At 37.4% G+C, this 15,184-nt stretch overlaps 1 protein-coding gene across 1 annotated transcript in view; it reads right to left on the reverse strand.

The window, feature by feature from the left end:
- Window positions 1–15,184, reverse strand: part of kiaa1549la (KIAA1549-like a) — a 59,231-nt gene that overhangs the window by 18,722 nt on the left and 25,325 nt on the right. The window contains exons 10-13 of the mRNA XM_040132194.1: window positions 13,565–13,736; window positions 11,918–12,078; window positions 9,519–9,554; window positions 3,332–3,525 (exon numbers count right to left, since the gene is read on the reverse strand). Of these exons, the coding sequence (XP_039988128.1) occupies window positions 3,332–3,525; window positions 9,519–9,554; window positions 11,918–12,078; window positions 13,565–13,736 (563 nt within the window). The remainder of the gene's footprint in view (window positions 1–3,331; window positions 3,526–9,518; window positions 9,555–11,917; window positions 12,079–13,564; window positions 13,737–15,184) is intronic.

Below are 15,184 nucleotides of genomic sequence, written 5' to 3' on the forward strand. Positions count from 1 at the left end.
TAAATGAACTTCACATTAGTGTTTTTAGCATATTACCTATTTGTCTACATTTTGGCCAATCTGAAATAATCACCCTTATTATATGATTTTAACAGATTTATAGGTGTGGGGTTAATGCTAAATGGGCACGACTGTAAAGAGTTATTTGTGATGATCATATCAATTTGTGTATGATGGCTGTGTGTTTGGATTTGCCTGAGCTATGACTCAAAAAACAAGTGGTGTAAAATTTTGTGGCAATTTTTTTTCAAGTGACAGAAGAAAAAAAAACCAATTACTGTAGAAATTCAGATGTTGTTTGTATCTGTGTAGAGGGCATTATCTATTAATATCTAAATAAATGTATGTGTTCAGTGTATTCATGTTCAATTTCTTCTATGTAATTAGGTGCTTATACATTGGTTGACCATTACAAATAGTCTATCCTCCACCCCTTCTGAGACATATTTTTACATGTCTGTTCAAAAATCTCACTAAAACTTATATTTCATTTTATTGGGACAGTTATTTTGGACATTGACATAATCAAGAAGCTACAGTGGCTGAGGCTGTTTAAATGGAAACTAACAGCTGCTACACAGTGCAATATTTATGAATAGAGGAGGATGCAAGACACTCCAGTGTCCAGTGGCCAGCCTGTTTTCACATTAAATTATACAGCCAATTTGATCAGGTCCAGCAGATCCATCATGAGATCTGAATCATTTAAACTGGTAATGTGCATCATCCACAATAATTACCACTCACAGCAGTACCTCACTTACAAAATTTGTCGATAATTTCTGGCTGTTTTTATCTAAAACCTCTGGTGTCAAAACTGGCAGTTGAACTTGTTCCAAATCTTGATTTATATCCTGTTCATCGGTGGAAGAGAGACACAGTCATATACATTTATATCAGAGTAGGTGTCAATGTGGAGTAATGTGGCAATTATTTAAATTATGATAAAACACTCCATGTGGTGCCTTTATGTCCCTAGATTCTTCTTTGTTCTAACAAAACATACAGAAATCAGTGTTAAACTCAGCACTATTAAAATCACTAATTCTGAAAACCTAGAGTAGTATTTTGCTACATCCAAATTTCCTGCTGTAAGTACATGTGTTTTCTCTTTGTCTCAGAACAGCTCCCTGTTAACACTGGACTTGTATTCAGAACATGTCAATCTGTCACACTGCTTACTATTGGCTTCTCTCTGGCTTAACATTTAGGATGCACAAACAAACATTGATGTCTAGTCCTGTTGAAAAGCTCTGGGTTTTGTCACTGACTTGTTCACTGACTGAAACAGCTGCTCGAGAACATTGTGGGTCCCCTTCACAAGGCTGCCAGCTGGGAACAGTATGTCTGATCTGTCTGTAATTACAGTTCTTTACCTGTGCAGAATTACATCTTCTAGTGATGATATAAATAAATAAGCTTAGACAAAACATTCTCATTTGTCATGAATTGTGTTTTATGATGTGTGATGAAAGCGATCTCTTCTATTTGCCTCTGTCTATGAATGGCACCTATCACAATTGTTCAAATAGCCAACAGCAAACCATAATCCCCAAACTTCCTCCTAGTCAACTGTTGGTGTCATGAAAGTCATCACAATTTAGGGTTAAGTAAAATTTTGGAGACTGGAGTCTGTCTTTAAATATGTAAACTGGTGTTCTAAAATGTGTCGAAACCAAATTAGGGCACAAAACCATTTAATTGACTTTTTAAAACATGATTAGGTCGGATATTTAAAAACTCTTACAAATTAGTGTTTTCAAAGCTAATTCACAAAACTGTTTTTGGTGTGTATTAATTCATTATATTCAGTAGCTTAATTACATTAACTAATTACATTAACTATGGCTAACCTTTCACATGACTGTGTGTCATGTGAAAAGGAGTCACTTGTAGTGACAAACACACAGACAAATGCCACTTCTCTCACTCTACGGAGCATTATACCTAATTGTTTTGGTTTTACGGCCCACAGCTTTATTGTTTTGGTTATGTTTCACCAATCTCATAAACCTTGTTTCTAGTTGAGGCAGGCAGCTTATTCTCAGGAAAATTTCTGATAAACATGCTATACACTGTCTGCCCAGCACAAAATGGCAGACAGACAAAGTTAGCTTCTAGCTTGTGAACATAGTGGAGAATTTAGTAGCTTAACAGCCAGATACGTTTCTGAACAGTTACTGGAGATGAAAACATAGCTAAAAAAAAAGGTGAATTTTTGGCTTACATACAGTATGTCAGGTGGTCAGAAACATTACTCCAAATAAGTGCTAATGTCTCCCGATGTGTGTTGGATGTGTAAATAGGCAATTGTTTTCCAAGATGTTTGCCACATTGACTGTATACAATCTATGGTTAGCCCTAACAACTTTAAGGGCAATAACATGTCGAACTTTAATATGTCAAATGTGTGTGATATTCAGCCTATTATGAACTAGGTCTACCTCCAAGAAGCTGAAAAAAAACTGATTAATGCTGCTTTAAGAGTTTTTTTTTTTTTTTACTATCATTCTATTATTATCATTATTTTTTTACAAATCTAACATATATGTATGTGCGGTATGTGTGTACATATGTATTTTTTATCTGTGTGATATCTGACCAAATTGCCACACCAGATTAAATTCAGGTTAAAGTTTCCTTAGATTAGATTTACAATCAACAATACAGCCACACTAGAGGCTCTGTGAGGCTGTACTTAACACAGTTTCAATCCCGGGATGCTGATATTCATATACATTTTGCTCTGATTAAGGCTTCATTTCAAAATGTGTCAGCAGATTTGTCAATTTACTGATTGTAAATAAAATTCAGCCAAAAGATCAACACGAGGTAATTCTTTTGCTGTTATTTTGCTGCTTTTTTCCTGAAATTTTTTTTTGCAAACTCAGACATTGCTTTTCTTATGAACCCATTTAGCAGTAAATGTTTCCATTTTTAGCAACTTAGTTTTACATGTTAGCATGCCAACATTGCCAATTAGTACTAAACACAATTGATATCGGTACCAAATTTCATGGCAATCCATCCATTAATTGCTGACATGTTTCAGTCTGTACCAAAGTAGTGGATCAACAGCTGAAAGACTTAAGTAGCCATCCCCAGGGCCATACCAAAAAAACAAAAAGAAACAAATACACCAACAAACTGAAATTGTATCATCTTACACATCTGAGATGAATTACACTGACTTGCTGATATCCAAATTTGGATATAAGGTCAATATTGTCCTGATATGTAATTTAATAAATATAAAGCTCCAAAAAACAATCAATCAAGGACACATTAAAGCAAATATGCAAGCAAACTAATGAGTCGGTAACTGTCTTACCCTCCTTTGTGTATGTCAGCAGATGGAGGCCTCTTACTGGCGGTCCCATCCTGGTGGACCTTCTTATCCAATGACAGTGACAATGGAGCATCTCGCACGGGCAGCCCCAACACCAGTGTATCCTTGGTAACTGAGATGGCCTCATCACCCGTTCGACCCATGTGCTTCTTGGCATAGTCAAAACCCTGGACAGGCTGGCAGAGAAAATGATAACACGTACCAACGATCAGAAACACAGGGTCAAAGTTCTTGCAGTTATTAGATCAATCCACTCAGGAACTGAACTTTGGTTTAGCTTCATCAGCAAATAACAGAGAAAGGTCCTTGTTTCTTTTTTTTAGAAAATAGGTTTTGTTTTCAGTTTGCCTGTTGGATTGATGGACCAAAAGCAACTTACCAGAATAAGAACGACCAGCTGTTATTGGGATGTTTAGCACATGCAAACATAAAAAAAAGATAATACAAAAACAGTAGAATATAATAGTACAGTTTTCCACCATGTTTTCATAGCACAGGCTGATGAGAGAGGGAAATACAATAAGTCGATGTAATTTATAATACACAATAATGAGCATGAGTGATGCAGTGAAAGGAGCATAACAAAGTAAAGCTAATAATGGTAAGAGAGTTTCAAATGGTATGGAGTCAAATTATTAATTACACAATCAGAATATACGAAAGGAAATGCAGACTGCAGACAGATTCCCATAGTGTGGATGTTATTTCATAAGACATTTTAAGAAAATGCTAAATTAACAATTCTCCTGGGCAAAGTTTGTAGCAATTTTGATATTTTATATTAAGAACTACTGTTTAATCAGCGTAAATAACAAGGTAGGATGCAGACAAATGTGTCCCATTCCCCGGTAAATGGTATGGCCAAGTAATTAAAAAAAAAAAATAGTTGAAAAGTTATGATAAGCATGATAACAATAAAAGACTACTACTATGTCAAGCCAAAATTATGTAATAGTAACTCAAAATTATGAGGTACTTATGAGTTATGAGATCAATGTTTTTACCATAAATATTTTTATTTTTATGACTAACTTTCATGAATTTTTTTTCTTTTCTTGGCTGAAAATGGACTTCAATACTGAGGTAATTTTTCTACATAATGAATAGCTTAATTTTAATTTTAATTATTTGAACACATGTTGCTAATAATACATCTGTACTCCTCTATATTTTATAGGCAGAATGTTTACTTGTACTATTTTTACACTGTTCCACTTACTTAAGTACTTTAACTTAAGTAAAAGTTCTTAGTACTTCTTTAAACAGAGTTACTATCATGAGATTTTTTTCCCCACTCTTTAAATATTTAATAATTTTTATAAAAAGCATCACAGGCTGATTGGGCTGGTAAAAATTAGCCTGCTGTGTGGACTGTGTGAGATTGAGATTTTTAGCCTGAATTGGAGTGTTAGAGAGCCTGACATGACTCAACAGATGTCAAAGTTGTTTACAACATGGTAATTGGATGGACCTCCTACCCAGCTTTTATCACTCTCCAAACACCAGAGTTGAAAAAAAAAAAAAAAGAATCTTAACAGCACTTTTCAAGTTGGGGCTTTGGCATAAAGAGACAGAATATTAAAATGGTAGCAGAAGATGCATCTTGCTAAAGCCTCCAAGGCATTCCTACACGTTTTTTGTATCGTTAAATGCCTTTCAATACAGAATACAGAACGGGGAAAAAAGGAGGGAAAAACCCTGATTTAAGTTTCACGACAAAGCATACAAAACCCTGATTTTTTGCCTCCCCTTTTCTATCTCAAGCAGCTCTAAAATGGGACGCCTAATGCATTTGATGATGCATGCTAAATTCTGAGTGCATGTGTGGCATCCGGCTGATGGTGTTATTAATAAATCATCAGGGATGTCATCAGTCATAAGCTAGCTGATGGAACAGTCAAACTCTGTGCCATCAGCTAGCTGAAAAACACGTGGCTGCAACCATGGATGAGTGACGGGGAAATTGGTAAATGCTCATATAGAACATACACAACCAAGAGTGGGGATAGGTCCTCTCACCATGGCATGAATATATGAATTAAGTGTGTGTGTCTGCACGTATCTTCTACCCACAGAAGTTATGTACAGTGACAGTTGTTACTCTTTCGTGTCAAAGATGTATGGAGAATGCAAACATTAATTTGCCTATGGCCCCGTGCTGTTCACAGGTTAAGGGGGACTTTATTTTTGTGTTGTGTGTGTGTGTGTGTGTGTGTGTGTGTGTGTGTGTGTGTGTGTGTGTGTGTGTGTGTGTGTGTGTGTGTGTGTGTGTTTATGACAAGCAAAGAAAGGGAAGCAGGAGAGGAGAGGGAGGTGGTGAATTAAATTTGAGGGTCCAAATATATCCCTCCACCAATATGCATTATGTGTACGGATTATTGAGGAGCAAACATTAGATGTGGTGTCAGTTGTTGAACTCAGGGTGACAACCTGACACAAACTCCACATTGACTGTTGTAGATGCATTATTCAGTGGCTGATGGGTAAGTGCTGACCTGCAGGGAGATAATATGTTTTCTCAGAAATGACAGGCCTGAGGTGTGTAACCTTGAAAGCGTGCCTGAAATTTCATGACTAGTATTATACTGCACTGGCTCAAGGTCTTTCTCTTTCTCTGTCTGTTCTTTTCACACATCTTCACATATCCGTCTTTCCTAATTGTTTCTGCCTCTTCTGTCTTTCTAATCCTCCATCTCTTTTCCCTATCTCTGCCATCATCTCTCCCTCTCTTCCCATGTCCACTAACAGCGTGTTGACTTAAAAAATGGACATTTTTCATATTGTGCGATCATCTCAGTTAAATTAAGACTTTAGCTATGGACAGGGCTTGTGTATGGCGTGAGCCTCTGATCAGTCTGTAAGAGATGGATGGCAGTTTTCCCCACAACTAGTTACAACAGTGAAGGAAGGAAAAAGCAGGAGAGAGGAACATGGTGACACAGGGTCTGACCATTTCTTTTCCATAAAGATGCCGTGTGAAGTGAGAGTTCAACCCCGCTGTACTAACAAATTATCCACACTTATTTTCTACTTTTTTTTATCAAACAGAAGCTTCTCCTCCTTTAATTTTAACTCATAGCAACAGCCAACAGCAGCTTGATGAGGTACAGCAAACAGACAAGATATGCTCTATTCCCCCTTTGGCCTTATTGATTTTAATTCAAGTCTAACAGAGCGGATGGCAGAAGTGCACCACAGAGCCTGGTGCAAAAAAAATCTCCTGAAGAGTGGGTACATTAAGTGTGTCTTATTTTACATTAAGAAGTAAAATAAGACACACAGCGGGGAGACCGGATTGGAGTGGACTTTTGCTGATTCCAACGCTATTGTACTCCACATGGAAGTCAGCTATGTGAAGCTTTCATGCCTATACAAGAAGGCACAGAAGGAGTAAAAGCCATTTTGAAGAATATCCCAGTTACACAACAGAGTGATGAAGTGAGCCAGACTCTGTAGCATCACTCTTTAATGATGAAACAGACATGCACACCTACTATAAAGAACAGTATTGATTGCTTTAGCTTGTCTGGCATAGTGACTGATAGCCGAATGGGCTGGGAGCAGATCAGACACACACATGCATACACACACACAAATACCCAAACTAGATTAACTTAAGTTTATCACTGTGCTTAGGTCTGGTTAGTATTCATATGACTTTAACAGAACGCAAAAGTCACTGAGGTGGGCTTCCAACATGTACTCCATTTACACCTGGCATTAACATGTGATCTTTATCTGGATATCTGATGGGGATTAAGAAAAAATGCATTTTAATACAAAGTGTATGCAGAAGCCCTAAGGTTGTAATAGAATCAGATTGGCCAGACCAAATCGGATCTCTGCCAGGGGTAAATTCAGTCTGTACAGTGTGACCACATTCTTCAGAAAAAAATTCACCCAGAAGGTTAAAGGATCAACTAAGGGTAAGTTTATGGTCTCTCAGAACTAGTTCTTAAGACGCGCTGTCCGACCACGTTGAAAGTCAAGTGTTCATGCCTGATTCGAACAGCCACACAGAAAGGCAGAGTGAAAAGCCAGCCCTCGCAGAGAGGGTGGAGAAGCGATACAATTTAAAAATGGGGATAACAGCACACACATTTTCAGATAGTCTCCAGTAGGACATTCATAGTGTTGCACTCACTTGTTCGCATTAAAAGTGCCACAAATAGTTATATAACAATGAAATAACAGAGCTAGAGAAGGAAGTGCAATGCCTGGTGGCTCTTTTCTCACCTCCACACAGCTGGCTAATCCCATCGTAATTCATGAACATGATTTGGTGTGGACAGAAGGGTGTTTTTTTGCATCTGTAGCCATTGGCACTGAATTTATTATTTCCTGGGGCATAAGGCATAGAAGAAATTAATGTAAAAATCCACTGCACTCATTCCATGCAAAAATGCATTCTGAAACACAGGCAGAGCCAATAAAAATTCTCAAGCCAAATGAATCAAATCAAGTGGGTATCATCCAACAAAACAGTCTTATCAGTATGGAATTGCCTTTTGTGTTACTGTTCCTCAACTGCAGCTCAACAAGGAAACACTCCCTGTGGAAACCACAAAGAGAGAATTTTCTACTAAAAAGACTATAACTCTTGAAGACTGTACAGAATGAGGATTTCAGATTTTGTTCTCCATCTCTTATACTGGAATCACTTTACATTTCCTGGTGATTTAGAGGTCTAAGATGCTTACCATGCCATTGCAATGTCCCCAGTTTGGGTACAACATACAGCTCTTTTTTTTCTAATCATATAGCACTTTCTACACACAAAAACACACTCACACACCAATGTGGGGTTAAGTATCCTGCCCAGGGACACTGGGAGGAGCCGGGGATTGAACCAACGACCTTCCGGTTAGTGGACGACCCGTCCCAAATCCCTCTATTAAATATTTATCTCATTTGCTCATGCATGTCACTGCTCAGGATTGGGAGAGGGTAAATACCACCGTGGATGAGAACAATGGTTGTAGCCTCATGGCACAACTTGTGAAATCTCATATTTTAGGACTCTTTAATATTTGATGTGCTCTCTTGTAAAACACAATATAAGTAATTAAATGTTCACAAACAATTGTGAAAGCTAACAGAACCTTGGAGCTTGGAAATTGAAAGGTTAATGTTAAACTATACGGAGATACAGCAAAGCAGGGAAAAAACGCAGAGATCAGGTAAATATACATTTTCTGGGGTGTTTAACCCCTGCCGTGCTGCACCAGCTCCATTACCCATCAAAAATGTCCCACCTACCCATCTATCGAGCCATTCATCCTTCCCTTGCCTCACTTTGCCTCCCAAGGGATGAGGAAAGGCTGGACCAAAATAACCCACAAATCAACTGGCATGGTCGACTACCGTAACAGTAACCACAGGGATGGACTCTACATGGATCTTTGTAATTTCAAGGGTTTAAGCATTTTTTATCTGTCAACATCTGCCATTGTTGCTCTACCTTGGATCCATGATAATGTAGCTAACATAATCCAGTGGTAAACCGCACATTAAGAAAGAATTGGGGTGGGAGTCCATGTAGAGCCACTGTGGGATGAGAGTGGCTTCATCTAAGGGGATAAAACAACTTGAATGGGAAAGGCATTGGGAAAGGCAATGCAAAGAAGGAATCTAGGGTGATGACACGAGCTTGAGTCACTTTTTTATGGATGCTACAAAATAAAAATAGATTGGTTTGTTTGCAGGTGTTAAGCTTCCTTCTCACTTCGCACAGATTAAAAATGACTTCCTCGGTCCAGCAGAATTGAGCCCATTTGCCTGTTTTTACGAGCCAGCCTCTCCTTGTTAAGTCAGTCCATCGACTCAAACCAAAACAATTTAAATCTCACGGAACGTGCTTGTGAATTTTATACCCCTTGTAGTTTTTTTCACCTTTCCTCATTGCCCCCTCCTCCCTCATCCTATTGATATCAAATGGCCAATGAGGATGGTGGAATAAGTCATGTTCACAACAAAGTAGCTACATGCAAGAATTTGTAATGACAACAGACAGCACATACAACAATAAGCAGCCAACAACGTAGTTGTACACCAACTGATCAACCCTGTCAGTTGGTCAAAATCAGAACGCAAACTAGTAACTCATTCATTCAATCACTGACACATTCAGTCAGTCAGTAATACAGCCAGCCAGTGTCTTAGTGAATACCTGGTGGTGGTAACTGCCCTCCCTTCGGTATGAGGTCTAAACAGAGAAAGAGTCAAAGGAACAAGGTCAGGGAGGGGTTAATATAGAATAGTATAGAATAGAATAGAATAGAATAGAATAGAAAGGGCATTTAATTTTAAAATGGCCAGATTAAGGAATAATTCCTGTTTATTATAACATGAGTCTAAATTATATGGTTTAGACCATCATTCCTGATAAGAACATTGAACTCAAAACTTAATTGCTGAGATCTGGGAACACTTTTTCATTGCTAAAAACAGAAGTGTGACAAAGAAAGAAACACAAACAAGGATAAGGCTGGGTTTTATTCTATTCACTCAGCCCTAAGCCCATTGGTTTAGAATGAATTTTTATGGATCTTTAAAAAAAGACTGCATATAGATACACCAATCAGCCACAACAATTTTTTAATGCTGTGACTGAATGGTGTGTATATGTATGTGTCTACATATATATATGTGTGTATATATATATACACACACACACACACACACACACACACATATAGGTATAGGTCTATGATAGGCCAATAACGATACACCAGTCGGACTCTAATATATACTGTACTGTATATATATATATATGCATCATCCAGCCACAACATTAAAACTGCTAACTGATTTTAATGCTGTGGCTGATTGGTACATAGTTCCATTTCTAACAAAGGCTCAGTAGTTTCCTAAAAACAGCTGGGTACTGCAGTTTTTTAGCAAATTTTACTTAAACGATTGCAAATAGTGCTTTGTTGGGGACTATTTTAAACTGTGACTTAATACGCATTTGGTACTCCACTAAGTATTTAAGCCAGCAGGACAGTGTATGTGGGACTGAAACAAACTACAGCGTGCATATTCATGGTAATGAAGGAACATCACACCCAGTGCAACAGTGTAGCTCATCTGAACTAATTTGTTGCCCTTTGGACTTTGCTGTAGTGATGTCTTCATGTTCCTAAAAAGATATTCCACCATTTTCCTTCATGGTCATAAAAATGATGGGCAAAACTATGAAAATAAGACTTGTGTTGTAATCAACTTTCCCTTTTATAAACCTTAAAGCATTATCCCTTAAGGTTAAAAAATGTATCTGTGGTCTACTGTGACGCAATAAATCCACAATGTAAATTAGTTAATGTCTTTGACTTGTGTCACAGGGATGCATTTAGATTAAATAGTTAATTAGTTCAAGTGTTTTCCCAGTAAGTCAAGTAACTTTATTTTGGGTTGTGAAATGCAAACATTAGATAAAATTGGAATATGGAATCAAAACATCTTACTCCTTCACTTTTTGTTTTCTCAACTAGAAGGGCAAGATTTCTTGCTCCATCAGGGCATTTGTCAGGAGTGCCATCCACATTGTACAGATCTTTGTGGAGATACTTTTTTTCTACTACTGTCCAGTCGAGGAGGGTATATTTTACTGATGGTCAAAGCTTTTTAACCTTCTTTCATCTCTCAACAGAAATATTCCATGTACTGGTTATTCATAGCAATAGGGAGATTCCTTTGCTGGGTATCAAACGTTTGTATAAACAAATTTACCAGAATAAGACCTTAACCAGGTTGTGGTCTCTAGGTGGGTTATTCAGTGTATGAGCAGCCAATGACAGGAATTCTCACTGGAGTAGAGGTTTAATCATGATATCAAATGTGAAACCCACCTCAAGATTATGATATTCTGAACAAAGCCGTGCCACATCAAAAGCCACTTTAAAACAAATGAGGCTGGCCAGCTTATTTCTTGTTTTCACCTTCACTGACTGCAGTGACACAAGCAGTTGTTATTCTGGCATCATGCACTGTACTGTGTCCAGTAGACCAATCTGACCTGATCAAACTAGCTGGTAGGAATCTATTACACAAATGCTCATTTGAATTGACTGATTTAAATTTAACCTCAAATGAAATAAGTGTTGAGTGAATGCCACTATTGTGAAAGGGCCAACATTACCCTAAGGTTAACTTCCAGTACAGTGAGCCGTGTCCATTCCTTTCAGCTGATTAGTCTTTGCAGCATGTACTATTAGCAATGACCATGGGCTATTAGGCTGTGATACAATAAATGAGCAAGGCCTGCACAGATGGCATTCAATTCTTCTGACCTCAAGGAATAACTTCACACAATTGATTTCCTGTGCGATGTGTCACATATTCAGAACTCGGTTATGTAATCTTAGTTGAAAGTTCACAGTTGATCTGATTTCTGGAATAATGTTAAAGTGAAGCAGTGATGTTTGACCATTTTGGGGTGATACTTAACCCCCCAAGAGTGAGGGAACAGCTAATTAGTAGAACAAAGAGTACAATGAGAAAATGAGGAAGGAGAGGAGACAGCAGGTGACAGGGATAGAGTTGGATAACAAAGTTCAAGAGTCTTACCTTGGAGCGAGTTTTGAAGGTCCTGAAGGCACCACTTTTGAAGATGACTCTGTTTCTCTTACACAAAATGAAGGCCACCATGCCAATCACCACCATCAACAGAAAGAGAGGGGTTAGAACGGCCATGATCCACAGGTTGCTGGGCGGTGTCTTTACCACAGCTACAAACACACAAACATTATTCATCAGTATATGATTGTGATCTCAGTCATTCTTGAATAGTTTAGCCACTGAGTGACCCTTTAGTGATTACAAAGCACACACTTTGTAGTAGATCAAGGGCAGATGTAAACACACTGACAATCCCTGGTTATTGTTATGTCTAACTCAATATTTATATCAATTGTACACACTTACCAGAATAGTATTAACTAAACAAAAAAGATATAACATGTTAATTAAAAAGCTTTACAGGTTTAGACAGATCCAGGCAAGCTGTTTCCCCCTTCAGTCTTGATAAGCTTGACAAACCATGCCCTGGCTGTAGATTCATGTTTAGGGCACAAATATGAGAGTGGTATAAATGTTTTCATCTAATTCTCAGCAAGAAAGTGTATGTGTATTACCTAAAATGTAAAAGAAATGTAATACAGAACTATTGCTTTAAATTGTACTTTTATATTATAATGATAAAAGCAGAAATGTAGTGAAAGAAAACAACTCTGCACTCAAAGTCCAGAATGTGCTTTTAAGTACAACATTAAAAAAAGCGTGACTAAACCTAAAGTTTTTAATACGAATATCTTCCTTATAACTTACTAACACAGTTTGTTTCCATCAAGCCCGTAAAGTCAAAGTAAATTATTTTTATAAGAACACTGTGTTCAGTTTCCAGCCTGTGCACTGTTAAGAGGAGCTGTGAAGGACACTGATAGTGTTTGGTTTCTCTCCAGTTTGTTAATTATAGATTCTGGAGAAATGTAGGGGAGAAAAGATAAGAGGTAGCACTTTGTCCTCTCCAGCAGCTACAGTATGAACATCCTGCTGCACAGGTGAATATTCTCTGAAAGCCATCTAAAAAAAAAATATACACAACTACAATCTTCTTAACACAATCTTCTTCTATTATATTCCAACAGCAAAAGAATGAGTCACCTACATAATACCTATATTAGCTATATAATATAAGCTATTCTTTAACTGGTCTAAACTACCCATCAGGATTCATGGGGGACCTTAAAGGGGCACATCACCATATTTACACATGAAGTTCAGATTACTTGAAGAGTACTACTCAGTACTACTACTCTGCCTGCAAAAAAATGACGTAATGTCTTCTGTGATTCTGGAGGGATCTTTGTAAAGTCTGAAAAAAATAACCTTGATGAAGTTTTTTCAAACTCTGGAAACATTTTGAACATTCTTTTTTAAATTTGTCTCTTGTCAGTCCTCCAGCTTTATGGAAGTGTAATACTAAACTGCTGGAATAATTTTTTTCTTTTTATCTTTTTATGAGAGTGCCCTCAGTTTATAGAATGCTAGAAAGAGCTGCATTACTTTATTTATCATGGACAGTGTCATTTGAGTAAATAAATCCCTTACTTTGCATTGTCTCTCTTGTTCTTGACATGTTAGGTCCTGCACATATATGATATGGGACAATGTAATATGCAGGATGACACTGGTACAGTAAGATAACAAGCTTACATTCAGCCTGCACTTGTACGAAGTATCCCAGTGTCAGAGCCATGGTCTGGGAGTCCAGACTGCAGAGGGTCTTGGCAGCAGTGGTTCCAGTGATAGGTGCTCCATTCAGCTGGGCGTAGTAGGTCATCTCTGCTGGATTCTTGGGACCAGGCAGTCGGCGCATGCTCACCATCTGGGAGAGTAGTAATAAAGTGTCCTATATCCCTGCTAGATAGTGAAATTTTTAATGGGACTAAACAAAAAACTTCAACAGTAACTAATAACTCTGGATTCTTTTTAGCTTTAGACTCTGGAGTTTTAGGTATAGTTTATTTTAAATATAGAGAATATCAGCACAACATATCATCTATGAGCAGATTTAATACAAATACTTTATCACCTCAAACCAAAAGATTAAAAATCCCTGTTATATCTACAGTGGCCCAATCAAAATTCTGAACTGCTTCGGTTGCTTTGATCATGACAAGCCATTTGCTGAAAGATAACTTCACTTGGGGAAGACATTCAACAATAACTGAGTAACTTGAAATCTCAGTTTCTTTTCATCATACATCAAACATCTTTTTTTAATCTGAAAAACACATCACACAATTTAATCACGTCTGGTAATTTGAGATTGTCTTGAAAAGGAAGGGATGTGTGTTATTAAATGGCTGGATGATTTCTCCCCTGACTACACCCCGTCCCCTCTCTCTGTCTCTTTAAGCGTCTCCCTCCTGCCTCTCTGCAGCCATAAAACTGTGGCTTCCCATTAAATCTTGCAGTTGTGTAAGGCCCAGGAGGAGTCAGCTGTTGTCTTAATTTGCACAATATGGAACAGGGAGGTGAGACATACAGAAAATAACATACACACAAACCTTTGTACTTCTGTGCTTATGGAAACCGTCAGTTGAAGTACACTCGTTCCCTAATCTTCATCCCACACTACCACATCAGTTGAATCCTAACACAGGCTAATGTTAAAGCATCAGCTTGTCTTAGAACAGTAACAACAAATCATATACAACATGCATGATTTTTCCAGGCAGCAAGTGGTTTCATTTCAGTACACAATGAAAAATCTGCTTGCAGAAACTTCAAGTCTGTTTAACATGTATTGTTAAATATGTACAGTATATATATATATATATATATATATATATATATATATATATATATATATATATATATATATATATGTTTGGAGTTTTTTCTTGAAACAGACTTTAGTGATTAATCAATTAGGAAAATATTTACTTATTAATTTTCTTTCAATCAACTAGTCATTTCAGCTCTAATTCCCACTGTCAATTTTGCACTTTGTATGTTTCTTTTTTTATGTTCTGTTTCTGACAGCATAATTCACGAGTGTTCATCTGCATATGCATTTAACTAATATACTAATCTTAATTTTAGAGTTTTCTTAAACATACCAAAAAGGAATATTTTTAAATCTGTCCTTGCTCACAAGCATCAAGAGGTGCAGCCGAGAGCCCATGGTAATCCCATTACATTTCATGTAACACCACCATCAGGTCAAAATTAAACTTTGTCCAGTACTTTGGTTTATGGCCAACTATATGCAGAACTAATGACATTACCATCCGCCTAAGTTGTACTCTGTGTTAAGTGCATGTTAGC

The sequence above is a fragment of the Xiphias gladius genome, chromosome 8 (genome assembly GCF_016859285.1).
Source record: "Xiphias gladius isolate SHS-SW01 ecotype Sanya breed wild chromosome 8, ASM1685928v1, whole genome shotgun sequence".
Taxonomy (NCBI): Eukaryota; Metazoa; Chordata; class Actinopteri; order Istiophoriformes; family Xiphiidae; genus Xiphias; species Xiphias gladius.